At 34.3% G+C, this 21,372-nt stretch overlaps 1 protein-coding gene across 1 annotated transcript; it reads right to left on the bottom strand.

Moving 5' to 3' along the window:
* Positions 1-10,689: 10,689 nt before the first annotated feature.
* Positions 10,690-12,079, bottom strand: LOTGIDRAFT_155353 (hypothetical protein; the record flags this gene model as incomplete). Its single annotated transcript, XM_009066919.1, has 3 exons — positions 10,690-10,694; positions 10,849-11,022; positions 11,953-12,079. The coding sequence occupies 3 exons, from the start codon at positions 12,077-12,079 to the stop codon at positions 10,690-10,692; spliced, it is 306 nt and encodes a 101-aa protein (XP_009065167.1).
* Positions 12,080-21,372: the final 9,293 nt, after the last annotated feature.

Below are 21,372 nucleotides of genomic sequence, written 5' to 3'. Positions count from 1 at the left end.
AAAAAAAGAATTGACATTTCGATAACAAACTGGGACTTTGCTGAAAGCAAAGTCCCACAATAATCTCAACATCTGTGTATCATGAACGTCATCATGGCATATTTTGCACACGACACTCTTATAACTTTCATGTACTGATTCAGAAATTTTAGAAACATATCCAAAAACAAGTTTGGCATAATTGCCATCATAATTGCAAGAAATGTGTATCTCACGATGCAAATTAGTTTTTAAAAGATAGCTTGCGAGGCAAGGTGACATACGCCCACTGGCAGCTGTCAGAAATGATAAAACGGTCTTAAGTGACTAAAGTGCGAATCTTCTCATATTGAAGAAATTTTATTACTTTGAATTCAATTACATATATATGCCAGTTATTTATGCTGAATAATTCCACAAAAATTATTAAAATCAATATCAATAACCCAAATACAACAAACAATTAAATCACACAGCTCTAATCAAGGGGAAAAAAACAACTTTTGACGCGTGGTCAAGGGCAATAACTCAAATGAATAGAGTTATAGGACATCATGAAACACATCCAAAAACAAGTTTGGCATAAATGCAAGAAATGTGTATCTAACTAGTTTTTAAAAAAGTAATAAGAATTGGTTAAGTTTTTAACTTAATTAACAAGTTTTCGCAATTGGCATTTTTCAAAATATTATTCTTTTGTTATTTTTATTGAAGTGTTTCTTTGGTTGCTTTTTCTAACCTAATAAAATGTATTTTTTAAGTTCCGAATTTCTGCACTTTTTCTATCTTTTTAAATATTCTAGATTTCCATGATAATATTCTCACTTGTCGCTTAATTCTTCAGCATTGTAATCTCCTATCATTTGTAATCTGGGCCTCCGTCATATTGGGTCTTTCATGGAAATTTCTCTAGAAAACAATTTTAGAGTCCAGGCACATAAATAATTTCTGATAATGTAACCAAATTCAGTTATTTTAAAATAATATTTTATTGTGTAAAAAACACCAATTTTATATCAAATATTAAATAGATTTTTAAAATTGTATTCTAAATCTAACAAACGTTGTTATAGGAAATATAAATCACATATTAATGATGTGGTGTACATCAGTTGTCAGTAAAGCTTGGAATCAATATATTTACAAATGTTATAACTGTCTCGTTAAACACATAATTATCTAAAACCATGATTTCTGATCTTTTGGGATTTGTTTTTCTATTTTGCAGTTTTGAGGTCCCTTATAACCTGTGTCCACCAAAAGAAGTTATTATTATTAAAGTTTGAAAAATATGTCATTCGCTGATAACGGTACTTTATACTTATTTTCCAAGAGGCTTCTCTGGGCATTCCTGTGATGGTTTTAGGTATCTATCTGAGTCTATTACCGCAGATGAATAGAAATCATGAAGGAATTCTATTTCACTAATATCACTTACCGATCAAATGTTTGCTATAGAACATATAAATGGGATAGATTTCATGATCAATAGATTTCGGGGAAGGGAATACGATAAGATTTAAGAAAAAAAATAGAAGATATCTTGCTACAGAATAGACATGCAAGATGATCAGTTCAACGAACGTCCACCTTGAAATACAGACAGGACCATTCATAATGTCCTTCTTGACAATCCACTAAAAGGATGTTTATCTTCTGAAAAGCCAGTTTCCGGTAATTAGAAAAGGAACGTAATACTATAGTGACAGAACCCCAATAGGCCTCGTAAATGACACAAACCGGCAGGTGTCGAAGCACCCAGGGTTGAAATCTTTATCGGGTCATTTGAATAGCCAAAGTTGAAATGACTATGCAGTGACGTTTTTAGAAAACATTAGGCGAGGCGGCCAAGCAGGGGGCCATTAAATTTCCTATTCTTTTACTATGTTACAATGATAATCAAATCACGTTGTTGATGATGTTTGTCAAAGATGATACCCCAGCCAATAAGTGTCCCAAATACACAATTTATAGAAGAAAATAAATATTCGTTACTTTTTTCACAAACAAAATTTAGCTAGAGAACCTGAACAGGCTCTGTTATAGTGCCGAGGTTAAAATTTGAAACATTAAAATGCTGTTCAAATTGCAGCCTATATCTTGGATTGTCTTGGAGCGGCAGCCTGGCAAAGTTTGGGTCTAATCCCTGACCTTATTGAAGCATATAGATGAAATAATCTTTTACTTGCACTAGCACCGAATTTGGGACAGAGGTTCCTTCTCTTTCTGAAGAGGTCGCTATCTGGGTGGGAAAAAATACAACAGCCGCCGTTGTTTAAGATTGTCCCAGATTGTCAAGGAAACGAAATATTTGAGTGATAATAATGTCGACATGTATGTATGGTGACCAGGAAAACCATTTCTCAATGTGTCCACCAATCGAAATGATTTTACATTTTGGGGAAGCGAGGGTTTGATTCTTCTAAATGTACAGTCCAAGGATTGAACAAATATTTCATTTAGAAATGGAAATAATTGCTCTGGAACTGTTGAGTATTTTCTTTCTGTTCTATATTATCTAGTTCGATAAAATAAAAACTCACCTAACAACATTTTGATTAGCTATACACGATTAGCTGTTTGAGGAGTTGTTTTCTAAATTCTCAATCCTGCAGGAACCGCATTACTGTTAGCGTTTGAGACCAAAGCGACAACATTCGCATCTTCTTCGGCAGTCAATTTTTCATCCACAATTTGTTTATTGCGTGGTAATTGCATTGAGCTTTGATTAGGAACTCTCCAGGCTTCCATTTCTGTCACCGTCAACAGGAAGAGCTTTTAGCTTACGTATTTTGCACAATCGCCTAGCCCCACAAAACAAATTTTTTTACATGTTGAATGAGTGATGCATTTGTTGGTGGGATTGCATCATGTGATATTTGTTTTCCATGTAACAATCCAGTCTTGCCCTGTCATCTTTGTATGTTCTTTTACAAACAGTCCTAAGGCCCAGTCTTGTCTGGGGTTTCTGTGTCATACAGGACGTCCAGTAGTAAACATCAAAAGACATGTCTGTCCACTTATATCTTAATTAGAATGATTTGTATCCTGGGAACTACATGAACATCTTAAACAGAATGTTCCTAGTAAGTCTTGGAAGTCTTTGAAAACAGGGAACTCACAACAATTCTCATGACACTGGAATCCAACGATAGCATTATCTTAGGTGGATTGCATTGTTATTGGCAGAAAAGAAGTGCATGCATGTTTCTTTGAAAGATCTGACTAATTAAAATACTACAAATTCCATAGTACAGATAACAAGCTTTAACTTGGTGCATTTGTCTTATTATCCTACAGAAGAAGCTATTCCTGCTTCCACCACCAGTCCAACCAACCACCAGCAATCTCTATGTAGAGATCCTCAAGCAGGACAATAAATTTGTCCTCATCATTATGGCCAGGTCATTACCACTAGGCATGTTTTTCAAAGTTTTGGTCTCAATCCTGGCTTGATTAGCTAGACTGAACAATGCTGATTCAGACCTACTCCACGATGAGGTATCATTTTGGTATCAGGTGAAAAATCAGTATGCCCTGTGTGTATTTCAGTCGAAAACAGAAAATGGCAAGTTTTTTAAACTTTCGAGAATTCGACTTACCTTTCTTTCGGAAGTAAAATACAACGAAATTTCTTTTCTGCAAGGTCTTGGTCATTAAAAGTGCTGTAGCAGGTATATAAGGTAAGAACTTTCCGAGTGACAGTCTGTCAAAGGTTTGTCTTAATCCCGCCTTGTTGAGCTAGACCTAACAAAGCTGATTCAGACCTACCCCGAAAACGAAAATAGATGCAACTTTTGGTGTAATATTTGTATAGTTGGATATACCTTGCGTCTATTTCGGACTAATATTAAACTTTTGAGGAAGTTTTACCCGGATTCGAGAGAGAACTTGAAAGGTATGAACACATAGTGTTGTAGCAGGCAGACTTTGCCTATTAATGCATACTGTTGGTTTTGATAATTTCGCAAATGGAGAGGGGTTGATTACATTTTCAGTGATAATACCATAGACATTAAAAATCTCTCTACTGGTGATTTCGGAAGATTCTTCTAAAATCTTACATTTCTTGGTGGATTTAGAAGATGGTCTTAACCAAAGCTCTTTTTTGCTATCAATATTAATAACATAGAGGCAATAAGAAGAGAATAGTGGCACAATAGTCACAAAGGGTGGTTTATTTGTTTGTGAAGGTCCACGGCTTTATTGTATCGCTAAAGCAATTTTAATGAAGGGTGATTTTGTTTGCGGATGACTGAGATCATAGGCATACATGCATGAATTGCAAACCTGGTTAAAGCGTCTTTAAATGACTATATGTTATGTTAAAAATCATTCTTATAGGCAACTTTAAACAAAGAATCTACAATGTATGTACCTGATATGAAACATGCAGCTTAAAGTATATATACTTTATTTATGGACTATTTATCACCAGCTCAATAAATGAATTACTAAATCTTGTCTAGTTTTATAGAATTTTAACAATATTTATGTATGTCTTGTAAGAATATCTAACCTTGTTTTCGCTAAATCTCACAATTTACTAGATAAAAGTTAGTTACAGTGGCATTTAAGAGCAGATAAAAGCGAATGTAGTACAAAATGAGTGCACTGCTGACCTATTCTTCGTTAGCTTATTAATTATAATAGGTGTAATTAAGAACGCTAACTATGGGAAACGAGAATAACGACAACAATCAGATATGGGAAATCATTAACATTGAAAGTAGATATTGGTGCGCATAATTTCGAGTCTCAAAAGATAGAAGATCACTTTTCAAATATATCCATTCTAGAATGTAGTTGAAGTAGCACATTTTTCAAATTCAAAAATCAATTTCTTAGAAGCATTACAACCTTCCCAACCTGCTCTGAACCGCAATGATTAAGTAGCCGATACCCTGGAGGTTTAGTTTTTAATCCAAGGATAGGCCGAGAATGACTTTTTGATTTTCCAATTCGGGAGGGGGGTCTAACCAGGAAAAATTTTACGGTAGTGCGGTTGAGACAAAGAACCGAACTGTATAGGCTTCCTCCACAATATTCGGTCCACATAGAGAGTGGTTATGCCACTGTCCTTGCAAATGTAACATGACACTGCCGTCTTCATTGGCCCAACCAGGTGCAGAAAGTAGATGGTCAGGAAAACAGATAAAAGTTATTATTTCAAGTTTTTAACAAAAGAATTTGATTTATATCAGCTATTGGGTGGGACCAAAACAAATTATCTTTATACGTTTAGTGTGGTAGAAACACATTCAATCTGTTCTATATCTTTAACTTAAAGATTTGGCATTTCCTTTACCTCAGTTTTTTTGCAGCACAGATGATAAAGTAGTAAGTATCGAATATCTCAGGTAATAATTCTACTTTGTTTCAAGTATTTTAAAAACACTCTCCAGCTTTATCAAATTGACTGGCTGCATGGAATACACCTGTCAATTTTATTATTGGGGAATCTCTAGAATAAAAATGATAATTTATAGATAAAACCTTTGAGGAAGGCAACTCATAAATTCATGTAATTATCAACATGCTGTGCTGATTAATTGAGTTAAAAAAAAAACGTACATGTACTCTCTTCTTAGAGATGGCACTGTCTGGCGCTATCCAAGCATGAAGATAGTCAAGATCAATGAATATTGATAATGTTAAGATTGTCTTGGTTAATTTAAGTTTCTATACTTCGTTGAATGATTCGAGGTCAGATACCCAAAGTGATCATCGACATTAATCTTTGGATGTTTAAAAATTTGAAAATGAACACACCAGAAATATTCAAAAAATGTTATTATAGCTCCCGAAAATGAACAACTGGAGAAATGAGTGTTTGGGACTAATATACACGATTCATTGCCATGAAACACCTTTTCAACAGAAGATTACAGATGTTGTCCCTAATCATCGCTTGTCTGCTGCTTTGATTTTGAACTCATGATATTCTTCGCATTAAATTATTTCGTTTGGTGTCTATTTTTTTTTCATTATCGGTTTCTTTACCTGCAAGCAAGTAGAGACTACGGAAGTCATTTCAAATATCATGATTATATCTCAAAGAATATGTAGGAAATCAAGGCTGAATTAACACCGTTTTTTGCCTGCAGTTATGTCTGTATGTTTCTTATTCAATCAAAAAACAAATCAACATGTCTAACTATTGCAGTTATTAGTTTGGTTTAAAATAATTCTATCGGTGATTGCCTGGTATGTATTATATTTTCACAGAATAGCATGTAAGAAGATTGCTTCTGATTGGATAGACACCTACGAGAAAATAATGTTCATTCCAAATAATAAAGTTAAAAAAAAAAGTGTTATATTTTTGCTCTATCATGTGGGGTCGTGAAATTAAATCCGTTTTCGTAACTCGTTAAAAGCCCGAGTGCAAAGATACAAATTTAAAGCTCAACAAAAAAAAGTAATGTGGCGGAGGTCGCTAGCGATGCAGACATGCTCAGCCTTCAGGAACACATGATACCACTGAGACTGAGTTTATCAATTCGATGTTTCTCACGGAGAGGTAACATAGACAATATTGTTCAGTACTATATTTATTAACAAAAACCTTTGCTATTTAAAACAATGCAAAAAATTTGAAATTTAAACTAAACGCATGAGGGCTATTCGTATGAATTTTTATTCTGACGTTCTAATTCTAATTCTCTAAACCAGAAGGTACCTGAATGCAACAAAAGGCGTTTTATATGGAAGCCGAATGCGACCATAACTATTCTCGACTTCTTGCCCACAAGAAAGCATAACGTTGAGACGTCTCCATTACAACTACTTCTGTCATAGGTAGATGGTAAAAGGCAATAGAAAACGATTTTGAACGTGTTTTATTAAAGAAGATAACTAAAAGTAGAAGTAACTAACGTATGATGTCCTCTTATACTGTTACATCTATACATGTAGGATTCTGACAAGGAAGTAAATGAAAATATTAAAATGGTCGTGGTATTTTTGATTGGTTAATACTAAAATCTTTCATAAGTTAAGTCTAAGGGGCTTCTTCCAAGATCAAAGCTGTGTGTTTCCTCCTTATCAAGTGTGCAATAATATTTCCCTTTTAATCGGTAAAATGCCTTAGGCAGAAAAAGAGTAATTTAAATTTGATAGTCAGGGAAATAACTATTAAAGTACCTATTCTATTGGTTAAACTAACGAGATCCAAGGTTCTTAAGATGTGGGGGTGTTATCTTTCCTTGACTTAGTATTTACAAATATCCTGAGGGTGGTTTATAGAGAATCGGTCTTTATGATACTGTCATCATCAGGTAGACTCAAATATAAATCACGTATGTTACAGATTGTCAAATTCGAAATAACACATCGCTTAACTGCAATGAATGACTATCCCACTCCAGTTTTAGTTTTAATTATGCACATTTTTATAGTATTTGAAACACTTAAAGTGTTCTTTACTAAACTACCAACAATTATCCCTGTGTTTATTATTTGAATAGGCCTAGGAAGTCCGCCAAATTAATATTATCTTCAATATTATGTTTACTCATGGTTTAATTTCTTAAACTCCCTGTGTATTTACATTTTAATGACGTTTTCTCTGTGATTGGATTCACTAAAAGTTTATCAAAATTAATGAAAATATCTTAGAGCAAGTGTTGCTGATTTGAAAAAGTCTTTCCCTGGTCATAAGAAAATTTGACCAAATTTATGAAAACTTTACACCAAAATCTATAGAAATGTGCCCTTTAACGTATCTGAAAGATTTTATCTAAATATAACGAGTCATTATAAAGCCAAACACCAAAACTAGGTCAAACTGCTTAATTAACAATAAGTACTCTCCATCATTAATAAACCCTTTTAGAACAAGAAGATACATAGATATATACAGCATACTTTAAAAATATTTTCAGATATAATTTACGACGTTTTTGATAATGAAATAAACTCTGTTCGAGAACTATATTGAATACTACACCTATCAAAGACCTGGTTATCATTCACTGGCTGAAGGATTAGAAATATTGCTTTATCGGATTCATCGACGAACACTAATTTGAGATTTTGATGAGGCAAATATAGAAAATGGGAGATAACACACGTTTCTGTTAAATTAAGACCCAAGTTCGAAGATATTACAGCAAACCTGATATCCCAGATCCCAACACACAAATATTATAATGACTGTCCAGTGTCAATTTCTGATTTGTAAAGGTTCCATCAATCCATCATATTAGATTTCTCCTCAATCTGAACATGATAGAGGTAATAAACTGATTTACCTCTATCTACATGTCCATGAGCGTTTCCGCCCGGGCAAAATTCGCTTCTTTGCTGTCGAACAAGATGCCTTAACGCTGACGAGAAGTATTGATGATAAATATACGTGTACGAAGACTTTGAGTACCTATTCCTTTATATCTGTACCACAACCGGGACTTAGAAAGTGGCCCAACAACATTTGTCTAAAAAATGTAATCTTGATGTTAAATATTTATTTCATATACATGAATATTGCTCTTGGTCATTAAAAACATTTAAAATGATTAATGAAGAATGTAAACAATGACGTTCATCAACAGAATCTTGTGTAATGACATCCAGTACATAGAACTAGCCCCGGAACCTCCAGATCCAGAAAGTATATCTGAAAGAGAAAACCATCCAGGTGAACGGTTGCGCCAACAATATAATAATTGATAAAAAGCATGACAATGGCCGATGTAAAAGTCACGAAAGACAGAATTTACAATTTGAATAATACATTGATACATTCTGGTAAACAGTAAGATTTATTATTATTATTGACAGTGAATAATATCCTGTGTGAAATATCAGGAAGGGCATGTTGTGAGATGGAGTTTACTCCCCCTATAAACCAATGAGGACTGCCAATCCCAACAAGTTAGCAATGGGAAATTTTTTTAAGGCTAGCTATATAAACTACTTTTTTTTATATCAAGTGATTCTTTATCACAGCTGCGTAACGGGGCCTTGGTTCACTTCCACATCCAAATAACAACCGGTATTCTCTTTTACCGTTCTTTCAGATCTACATCATTGAAATTGAGAAATCACGGGGGGTTAAAGCTGTGTTGTAGGGCATACGATTCTTGAATGATGATCTGATCTATCACAATTTTCTATTAACACCGTCAAAAACGATTGATGGATTCGATGCATTAGAGATTCTGCACCCTTGAAATAATTTAATGTTTCCTAAAAATCTAAGATGCAATCGTGTAAAATAAAGAAAGCAAACAAAGCCTTAAAATGACAAACTTTTACTAATCTTACTAATACATGTCATTCTCCCTTTTAACCAAATTAAGGATTAGGATATTTGTCAACCAACTGGATTCCAATCTGTAACCAATTCGACATAATACAATAATCAGATATATTAAGAAATATATTCAAAAATAAGAATTAAAGACCTTAGAATTTTATTGTTTGAAGAATTACCAGCGTATGAGAAAGTTACATACATACTCTGACCCCTAATGCTACTCTTCCACAGAGGTAACGAATTGATAAACTTTAGGATTCTCAATTGAATCATAATTAGTTGGTGAAATTCTTAACTGATTCGTATATATTCGTATTTAGTCCTTACAATTCTAGAACTATCGGAAATTCGTGGCAAAAGTTTTGAGCTGTTCAAAGTAATCAATTCGTAAGCATTCTTAGCTATTCTGTTATGTCCAAGCATGGACATTTTTATAGCTATGTTGGGGGAATTCATTTTTATTCGTACCTAATTCGTACTTGCGTTCGGCCTATTCTTAGTCGATTCGTTACAGTTTCTTAACATTCGTGCAGTATTCGTAAAAGCTTTTTGAAAATCGTAGTGAATTCTTGATAATATTCATGCTAATCCAGCCCAATCCCACGAATATTCGTAACTCTATTGTACCTGTATCGTAACTAGATCATAGAGCCTCGCAAAGTGAACCAACGTATATGTTAGACTTCCACGAATCCTCAAGAATCCTTATAATAACAAATCGTGGCGATTCGTGGGATTCATGCTTTGTGTTGAATCGGTTATACAGCCACGGGACAAATGTATAATTTAACTCAAAAAAAGAGGATTTGAAATTCCCCTCCCAAAGCGTTCTGAAAATCTGTAAGAAACTATAATTACCCATGACATACAGTGAACTTTATTGCTTTAATTGGCAAATGGAAATGGCAGGGCAGTGGTCTTGAAAAAGGTTCATTTCTTGATGGAAGACATATGCTGTGTTTTGAAGTGTCTTTATAGAGAGAGAGAGATCTAAGAGATCTTGTGGGAGAAAAATGTTTCTATTAATTTCCTTATATGGTTGTTATTGAGGTATACATAAGGGTAACAACATGTAAAAGGTAGAAAGAGCGAGGTATGGTGTCCAGATCAGTGCTCTGTTCGAATGCGATAAATGAAATAGTACCTGCAGTTTCCAGTTCTTTTGAGTAAATTTGATATTATAAATCTTTCTAAATTTTATATTACTTATATAATTGTTGTTTATTTATTATGTTTGTATGTATATAAGTTGGGCGAAATGCAAAAAATTATTATTATTATTATAGCCCTACTATATCCAATCTATTCACACCTTGAGTGGTCCTTTCAATGTAATCCCTTCATGTAGGCTGTGTTTGGAAACGCAATATGAAATAACACATATCTGTATTCCTATTCTAATATTTTATTACCAGTAGGTCATCAAAGCTTAACCGGTGATTTGTTGTTTACCCTGAAATAAAATAAAATATTAAAGTTACAAAATAAATGGTACATAGATTATCTTTCTATTTGCTTCATCATAACATTGCCTGTTTTCATTCGCCTTATCAAGTACAGAAAGTAAGTAAGTAAAACATCATTCAAGAAAGAAATTTCTATCTTACCCGACCATGGACTTTCTTCTACACAGGCGTATTCCAACTTCCATTTCCCATAGTGACATACTGTGGTAACTTTCAGATGATAGCCGTCAGAACATTTGAATGGTCTATTATACTTGTCACAGTCTTCAGTAATAACCCATTCGGCGTGGGCAGGAAGGTGATAATCATCACAAACTAAAATAGAAAAAAATCTTAGAAACATGTCAGAGACCCATTATACCCTGGTCCTGTAAGAACCCGATCTAATCTGTGGTCGATCGGCCTCAGTTTGGCAAAAAAGTCGTGAACCTGCAAGCTCTGGAGCGATGGACTCTGAGGATAGGGTACAGTCGTCTCGGAATGGACCAGATTATACCAGATTATACCAGATTAATTTAATTTTTTTATCAGCTCGATCGTCGTCCTGAAACTCCTGTCATCGTCCCAAATCGCCTCCAATCGTTTCTTTTTTTCAACATGTTTATAAACAGTAGCCGGTCTCTTTTTCGATACCCTCGGAGTGCTTGAGAGTGCTCACAGAATCCCGACTTTTTGCCCAAAAATACGGCCGATCGACCAAAAAATGGTCGGGCCAAAACATTCTTTGGAAAGGTCCTTTATTTTGGTTTCAATGGCTTCCTTAGTCAACCTACGCCTACATTCGGCCACTACCGATTGAACAACTTGTGGTGAGAAGCGGGTCTCTACCAGGCAATTGCCGTGTACGAACGCAAAATCGATCGTGGTCGGAACTCAATCGGGTGAAAAAAGGGAACGATTTGATCCGATTTAAGACGACAATCGGGCCGATCAAACCATTAATCATCGGGGACAATCAGGTACAAATCTAGCCGATTGGACAAAACAACCCTGGTGAAATGGGTGTTAGGCAGTAAGTCTATGATGCAAATTTCGAATCGCCTGAAAACTGAGGTTGCAGGAAAACTTGATTCGTAAGCGAAAACTAGATTTTAGTACCTTCATCAAACAATGTTAATCAATGACGTACATTTTGAACTTTCAGAATAACAAATTTGACGGGTTTCTTGAAGGGTTTAAGTGTAACAATGATCCATTAAGTGACATTACTGATAATATTAGAGTGATAAAACAAGACATACTTACTCCTGTCATGATATTTATAGGGGAAACGTCTACGGTCAGGACGTCTCGGACCATTGGGAGAAGAGTCAACAACTTGTAATAAAACCAGGAGAGCCGCGACAACGACGAGTAATCGAAGTGACAACATGATTAGTATAATTTTATTATCTAATCTAATATGAAATTATGAACCATATTGCTGGTATTTATACTAATTTAACCGGATGTTTTAAAAATATATAAAACAAGAACATGAATAATTTCAACATCTGTGTATCATGAACGTCATCATGGCATATTTTTGCACACGACACAGTTATAACTTTCATGTGCTGATTCAGAAATTTTAGAAACATATCCAAAAACAAGTTTGGCATAATTGTCATCATAATTGCAAGAAATGTGTATCTCACGATGCAAATTATTTTTTAAAAGATAGCTTGCGAGGCAAGGTAACATACTGTCAGAAATGATAAAACAGTCTTTAGTGACTAAAGTGCGAATCTTCTCATATTGAAGAAATTTTATTACTTTGAATTCAATTACATATATATGCCAGTTATTTATGCTGAATAATTCCACAAAATTTTTTAAATTCAATATCAATAACCCAAATACAACAAACAATTAAATCACACAGCTCTAATCAAGGGCAAAAAACAACTTTTGACGCGTGTTTACAAAGTCAAGGGCGATAACTCAAAAAAAGTTCATCGAAAATGCGTCAAGTTAGAACTTGTCCAAGATCTCATCAATTCCATTGATCACACCAATTTTCATCAAAATCGGTTGAAAACTGTAGCTTCAATCCTGCTCACAAAAAATTTTGAAGCGTTTTACAAAGTCAAGGGCAATAACTCAAAAACCGTTCATCGAAAATGCGTCAAGTTAGAATTTGTCCGAGATCTTATGAATTCCAATGATCACACCAAGTTCCATCAAAATCGGTTGAGAACTGTAGCTTCAATCCTGCTCACGAACTATTTTTAACAAATTTCGAAGCGTTTTAACAAAGTCAAGGGCAATAACTCAAGAACCATTCATCGCAAATGCGTCAAGTTTGAACTTGTCCGATATATTATCAATTCCAATGATTATGCCAAGTTTCATCAGAATCCGATGAAAACTGTAGCTTCAATCCGGCTCGCGAACTATTTTTAACAAATTTAGACGCGTTTTAACAAAGTCAAGGGCAATAACTCAAAAAAAGTTCATCGAAAATGCGTCAAGTTAGAACTTGTCCGAGATCTCATCAATTCCATTGATCACACCAATTTTAATCAAAATCGGTTGAAAACTGTAGCTTCTATTGTGCTCACAAACAAATTTTGAAGCGTTTTACAAAGTCAAGGGCAATAACTCAAAAACCGTTCATCGAAAATGCGTCAAGTTAGAATTTGTCCGAGATCTTATCAATTCCAATGATCACACCAAGTTTCATCAGAATCGGTTGAGAACTGTAGCTTCAATCCTGCTCACGAACTATTTTTAACAAATTTCGAAGCGTTTTAACAAAGTCAAGGGCAAAAACCATTCATCGCAAATGCGTCAAGTTAGAACTTGTCCGATATCTTATCAATTCCAATGATTATGCCAAGTTTCATCAGAATCCGATGAAAACTGTAGCTTCAATCCTGCTCACGAACTATTTTTAACAAATTTCGACGCGTTTTAAAAAAGTCAAGGGCAATAACTCAAAAACAGTTCATCGAAAATGCGTCAAGTTAGAACCTGTCCGAGATCTTATCAATTCCAAAGATCACACCAAGTTTCATCAGAATCGGTTGACAACTGTAGCTTCAATCCTGCTCACGAACTATTTTTAACAAATTTCGACGCGTTTTAACAAAGTCAAAGGCAATAACTCAAAAACCGTTCATCGAAAATGCGTCAAGTTAGAACCTGTCCGAGATCTTATCAATTCCAAAGATCACACCAAGTTTCATCAGAATCTGTTGAAAACTGTAGCTTCAATCCTGCTCACGAACTATTTTTTACAAATTTTGACGCGTTTTAACAAAGTCAAAGGCAATAACTCAAAAACTGTTCATCGAAAATGCGTCAAGTTAGAATTTGTCCGAGATCTTATGAATTCCAATGATCACACCAAGTTTCATCAGAATCGGTTGAGAACTGTAGCTTCAATCCTGCTCACGAACTATTTTTAACAAATTTCGAGGCGTTTTCACAAAGTCAAGGGCAATAACTCAAAAACCATTCATCGCAAATGCGTCAAGTTAGAACTTGTCCGATATCTTATCAATTCCAATGATTAGCCAAGTTTCATCAGAATCCAATGAAAACTGTAGCTTCAATCCTGCTCACGAACTATTTTTAACAAATTTCGAAGCGTTTTAACAAAGTCAAGGCAATAACTCAAAAACCGTTCATCGAAAATGCGTCAAGTTAGAACTTGTCCGAGATCTTATGAATTCCAATGATCACACCAAGTTTCATCAGAATCGGATGAAAACTGTAGCTTCAATCCTGCTCACGAACAATTTTTAACAAATTTCAAGGCGTTCTAAGTCAAGGGCAATATCTCAAAAACCGTTCATCGAAAATATGTCAAATTCGAACTTGACCGAGATCTTATCAATCTAAAGCATCATACCAAGTTTTATCAAAATCAGATAAAAACTGTAGTCTCTATAGTGCTCACAAGAAATGTTGACGGACGGACCGACGGACAGGGGCGACGACAATATACGACCACATATTCATGTGGGCGTATAAAAAGTAATAAGAATTGGTTAAGTTTTTAACTTAATTAACAAGTTTTCGCAATAGGAATGTTTCAAATTATTCTTCTTTTGTTATTTTTATTGAAGTGTTTCTTTTGTTGCTTTTTGTAACCTAATAAAATGTATTTTTTAAGTTCCGAATTTCTGCGCTTTTTCTATCTTTTTAAATATTCTAGATTTCTATCGATGTACTGTGGCATTTTGGGCAGAAACTCCAATTTCATGATAATATTCTCACTTGTCGCTTAATTCTTCAGCATTGTAATTTCCTATCATTTGTAATCTGGGCCTTCGTCATATTGGGTCTTTCATGGGAATTTCTCTAGAAAACAATTTTAGAGTCCAGGCACATAAATAATTTCTGATAATGTAACCAAATTCAGTTATTTTAAAATAATATTAATATTTTATTGTGTAAAAAACACCAATTTTATATCAAATATTAAATAGATTTTTAAAATTGTATTCTAAATCGAACAAACATTGTTATAGGAAATATAAATCACATATTAATGACGTGGTGTACATCAGTTGTCAGTAAAGCTTGGAATCAATATATTTACAAACGTTGTAACTGTCTCGTTAAACACATAATTATCTAGAACCATAAATTCTGATCTTTTAGGATTTGTTTTTCTTCTTGCAGTTTTGAGGTCCCTTATAACCTTTGTCCACCAAAAGAAGTTATTATTATTAAGTTTTGTTTTGAAAAATATGTCATCCGCTGAAAACGGTACTTTATACTTATTTTCCAAGAGGCTTCTCGAGGCATTCCTGTGATGGTTTTCGGTATTTATATGAGTCTATTACCGCAGATGAATAGGAATCATGAAGGAATTCTATTTCACTAATATCACTTACCGATCAAATGTTTGCTATAGAACATATAAATGGGATAGATTTCATGATCAATAGATTTCGGGGAAGGGAATACGATAAGATTTAAGAAAAAAAATTGAAAAAATCTTGCTACAGAGTAGACATGCAAGATGATCAGTTCAACGAATATCCACCTGGAAATACAGACAGGACCATTCATAATGTCCTTCTTGACAAAAGCCAGTTTCCGGTAATTAGAAAAGGAACGTAATACTATAGTGACAGAACCCCAATAGGCCTCGTAAATGACACAAACCGGCAGGTGTCGAAGCACCCAGAGTTGAAATCTTTATCGGGTCATTTGAATAGCTTAAGTATAAATGACTATGCAGTGGCGTTTTTAGAAAACATTAGGCGAGGCGGCCAAGCAGGGGACCATTAAATTTTCTAGAGATGTCACCGGCTATTCTTTTACTATGTTAAATGATAAATCAAATCACGTTGTTGATGATGTTTGTCAAAGGTGATACCCCAGCCAATAAGTGTCCCAAATACACAATTTATGGAAGAAAAGGATCTAAATATTCGTTACTTTTTTTCACAAACAAAATTTAGCTAGAACAGGCTCTGTTATTGTGTCGAGGTTAAAATTTGAAACATTACAACTGCAAATGTTGTTCAAATTGCAGCTTATATCTTGGATTGTCTTGGAGCGACAGCCTGGCAAAGTTTGGGTCTAATCCCTGATCTTATTGAAGCAGATAGATGAAACTCTTTAACATGCTGAATGAGTGATGCATTTGTTGGTGGGATTGCATCATGTGATATTATTTTGTTTTCCATGTAACAAGTCCAGTCTTGCTCTGTCATCTTTGTATGTTCTTTTCATACAATTTGATAACAAACCTGTAATGTTCTTGTCTTTGCCACGAAAAATTCATACAAGACAGCCGATAAAGACATACATGAACAGCATATTGTAAAAGTGTCTAGTACTAGGATATTACCATGTTAGAATCCTAAAGGCTCAGTCTTCTCTGGGGTTTCTGTGTCATACATGACGTCCAAAGACATCAAAATAGAATGTTCCTAATAAGTCTTGGAAGTCTTTGAAGGACAAGGACAAGACAATTCCCTGACACTGGAATCCAACGATAGCATTATCTTATGTAGATTGCATTGTTATTGGCAGAAAAGAAGTGCATGCATGTTTCTTTGAAAGATCTGACCATTTAGAATACTACAAATTCCATAGTACAGATAACAAGCTTTAACTTGGTGCATTTGTCTTATTATCCTACAGAAGAAGCTATTCCTGCTTCCACCACCAGTCCAACCAACCACCAGCAATCTCTATGTAGAGATCCTCAAGCAGGACAATAAATTTGTCCACATCATTACGGCCATTTCATTACCACTAGGCATACTTTTCAAAGTTTTGGTCTCAATCCTGGCTTGATTAGCTAGACTGAACAATGCTGATTTAGACCTACTCCACGATGAGGTATCATTTTCGTATCAGGTGAAAAATCAGTATGCCCTGTGTGTATTTCAGTCGAAAACAGAAAATGGCAAGTTTTTTAAACTTTCGAGAAATACGACTTACCTTTTTTCGGAAGTGAAATACAACGAAATTTCTTTTCTGCAAAGCCTTGGTCATTAAAAGTGCTGTAGCAGGTATATAAGGTAAGTATTTTCCGAGTGACAGTCTGTAAAAGGTTTGTCTTAATCCCGCCTATTTGGTCCACATAGAGAGTAGTTATGCCACTGTCCTTGCAAATGTAACATGACGCTGCCGTCTTCATTGACCCAACCAGGTGCAGAAAGTAGATGGTCCGACCAGGTTCTGGTCTTTTGAATTTTATTTTATGAAAACAGATAAAGTTATTATTTCAAGTTTTTAACAAAAGAATTTGATTTATATCAGCTATTGGGAGGGACCAAAACAAATTATCTTTATACGTTTAGTGTGGTAGAAACACATTCAATCTGTTCTATATCTTTAACTTAAAGATTTGGCATTTCCTTTACCTCAGTGTTTTTGCAGCACAGATGATAAAGTAGTAAGTATCGAATATCTCAGGTAATAATTCTACCTTGTTTCAAGTATTTTAAAAACACTCTCCAGCTTTATCAAATTGACTGGCTGCATGGAATACACCTCCCAATTTTATTATTAGGGAATCTCGTTGAATGATTCGAGTTCAAATACCCAAATTGATCATGGACATTAATTTTTGGATGTTTAAAAACTTGAAAATGAACACATCAGAAATATTCAAAAAATATTATTATAACTTCCGAAAATGAACAACTGGAGTAATGAGTGTTTGGGACTAATATACACGATTCATTGCCATAAAACACCTTTTCAACAGAAGGTTACAGATGCTGTCCCTAATCATCGCTTGTCTGCTGCTTTGATTTTCTTCGCATTAAATTATTTCGTTTTGTGTCTATTTTTTTTTCATTAACGGTTTCTTTACCTGCAAGCAAGTAGAGACTACGGAAGTCATCTCAAATATCATGATTATATCTCAAAGAATATGTAGGAAATCAAGGCTGAATTAACACCGTTTTTGCCTGTAGTTATGTCTGTATGTTTGTTATTCAATCAAAAAACAAATTAACATGTCTAACTATTGCAGTTATTAGTTTGGTTTAAAATAATTCTATCGGTGATTGCCTGGTATGTATTATATTTTCACAGAATAGCATGTAAGGAGATTGCTTCTGATTGGGTAGACACCTACGAGAAAAAAATGTTCATTCCAAATAATAAAGTTAGAAAACATTGTGTTATATTTTTGCTCTATCATGTGGGGTCGTGAAATTAAATTCGTTTTCGTATGCGTTAAAAGCCCCAGTGCAAAGATACAAATTTAAAGCTCAACAAAAAAAAGTAATGTGGCGGAGGTCGCTAGCGATGCAGACATGCTCAGCCTTCAGGAACACATGATACCACTGAGACTGAGTTTATCAATTCGGTGTTTCTCACGGAGAAGTAACATAGACAATATTGTTCAGTACTATATTTATTAACAAAAACCTTTGCTATTTAAAACACTGCAAAAAATTTGAAATTTTAACTAAACGCATGAGGGCTATTCGTATGAATTTTTATTCTGACGTTCTAGTTCTAATTCTTTAAACCAGAAGGTACCTGAATGCAACAAAAGGCGTTTTATATGGAAGCCGAATGCGACCATAACTATTCTCGACTTCTTGCCCACAAGAAAGCATAACGTTGAGACGTTTCCATTACAACTACTTCTGTCATAGGTAGATGGTAAAAGGCAATAGAAAACGATTTTGAACGTGCTTTATTAAAGAAGATAACTAAAAGTAGAAGTAACTAACGTATGATGTCCTCTTATACTGTTACATCTATACATGTAGGATTCTGACAAGGAAGTAAATGAAAATATTAAAATGGTCGTGGTATTTTTGATTGGTAAATACTAAAATCTTTCATAAGTTAAGTCTAAGGGGCTTCTTCCAAGATCAAAGCTGTGTGTTTCCTCCTTATCAAGTGTGCAATAATATTTCCCCTTTAATCGGTAAAATGCCTTAGACAGAAAAAGAGTAATTTAAATTTGATAGTCAGGGAAATAACTATTAAAGTACCTATTATATTGGTTAAACTAACGAGATCCAAGGTTCTTAAGATGTGGGGGTGTTATCTTTCCTTGACTTAGTATTTACAAATATCCTGAGGATGGTTTATAGAGAATCGGTCTTTATGATACTGTCATCATCAGGTAGACTCAAATATAAATCACGTATGTTACAGATTGTTTAATTCGAAATAACACATCGCTTAACTGCAATGAATGACTATCCCACTCCAGTTTTAGTTTTAATTATGCACATTCAGCTTAAATCATAAACTCAAGCAGTTCACTTTAATTTCATGTATAGGAAGTATTTGTAAACTACCAACAATTACGTGAGTTCCCTGTGTTAATTATTTGAATAGGCCTGGGAAATCCGCTAAATTAATATCATCTTCAATATTATGTTTACTGACTGTTTAATTTCTTCAACTCCCGGTGCAAGTCTGTAAGTATTTTAGGCCTGCATTTACATTTTAATGACGTTTTCTCTGTGATTGGTTTCACTAAAAGCTTATCAAAATTAATGAAAGCATCTTAGAGTAAGTGTTGCTGATTTGAAAAAGTCTTTCCCTGGTCATGGGAAAATTTGACCAAATTTATGAAAACTATACACCAAAATCTAGAGAAATGTGCACTATAACGAATCTGAAAGTTTTAACAAAAAAAATCTTGCCTTTAATTTTTAAACACCAAAAATATTTTAAAACATTAAGTAAGGTTTTTTAAGTTCGTTATCCTTTTTGAAAGCTGGGTAATTGAAGAAAATAAACGCCTAGTTGTAGAGAAATGTGTTTCTAAAGATTTTATCTAAATATAACAGTCATTATAAAACCAAACACCAAAACTAGGTCAAACTGCTTAATTAAAAATATGTACTCTCCGTCATTAATAAACCCTTTTAGAACAAATTTAGTTAGATCAAGAAGATATATAGATATATATAGCATACTTTAGAAATATTTTCAGGTATGATTTTTTATACGCCCACATGAAATGGGGGGCGTATATTGCCGTCACCTCATTCCGTCCGTCCGTCCGTCAGTCCGTCCACAATTACTCGTAAACACTCTACAAGGCACAAGTTGACTGATTTCGACGAAACTTGGTATGGTTGTTTGCAATCACCCAAGGATGAACCCTATTGAAAATCAGACGAATCGAAAAATATTTACTATGAGTTATTGCCCTTGTTCTTGAAACGCTCGTAAACACTCTAGAAGGCACAATTCTTGATGGATTTTGACGAAACTTGGTGTGAGTGTTTGTAATCACCCAAGGATAAACCCTATCGAAAATCAGAAAAATTGAAAAATATTTAGTATTAGTTATTGCCCTTGTTCTTGAAAACGCGTTCAATTTTTAGTTCGTAAACACTCTAGAAGGCACAATTCTTGATGGATTTTGACGAAACTTGGTGTGAGTGTTTGTAATCACCCAAGGATAAACCCTATCGAAAATCAGAAAAATTGACAAATATTTAGTATTAGTTATTGCCCTTGTTCTTGAAAACGCGTTCAATTTTTAGTTCGTAAACACTCTAGAAGGCACAATTCTTGACGGATTTTGATGAAACTTGGCATGAGTGTTGGTTGGATACACCGTATTGAAAAACAGAAAAATTGAAAAATATTTAGTATGAGTTATTGCCCTTGTTCTTGAAAACGCGTTAAAATTTTAGCTTGTAAACGCTCTAGAAGGGACAATTCTTGATGGATTTTGACGAAACTTGGCATGAGTGTTTGTTATCACCCAAGGATAAACCCTATTGAAAATCAGAAAAATCGAAAAATATTTAGTATGAGTTGTTGCCCTTGTTCTTGAAAACGCGTAAAAATTTTAGCTTGTAAACGCTCTAGAAGGAACAATTCTTGACGGATTTTGACGAAATTTGGCATGAGTGTTTGTTATTACCCAAGGGTAAATCCTATTGAAAATCAGAAAAAATCGAAAAATATTTAGTATGAATTATTGCCCTTGCGATTGAAAACGCGTTCAATTTTTAGCACGTAATCACTTTGATGAAACTTGGTGTGAATGTTCGTAATCACCCAAGGATGAACCCTATTGAAAATCAAAAGAATTGAAAAATATTTAGTATGAGTTATTGCCCTTGTTCTTGAAACCGCTTTCAAATTTAGCACTTAAACACTAAAAGGCATGATTCTTTCTGGATTTTGACAAAACTTGGTTTTATTATTCAGTCCTGAAGATTGAATATTTGCCTTCTAGAGTTTTCACGAGCTACAGATTGAACACGTTTT

Source organism: Lottia gigantea, assembly GCF_000327385.1.
Source record: "Lottia gigantea unplaced genomic scaffold LOTGIsca_8, whole genome shotgun sequence".
Taxonomy (NCBI): domain Eukaryota; kingdom Metazoa; phylum Mollusca; class Gastropoda; family Lottiidae; genus Lottia; species Lottia gigantea.
Note: the sequence above shows the minus strand (reverse complement) of the source record. Positions and strands in the feature narration are given on the sequence as shown.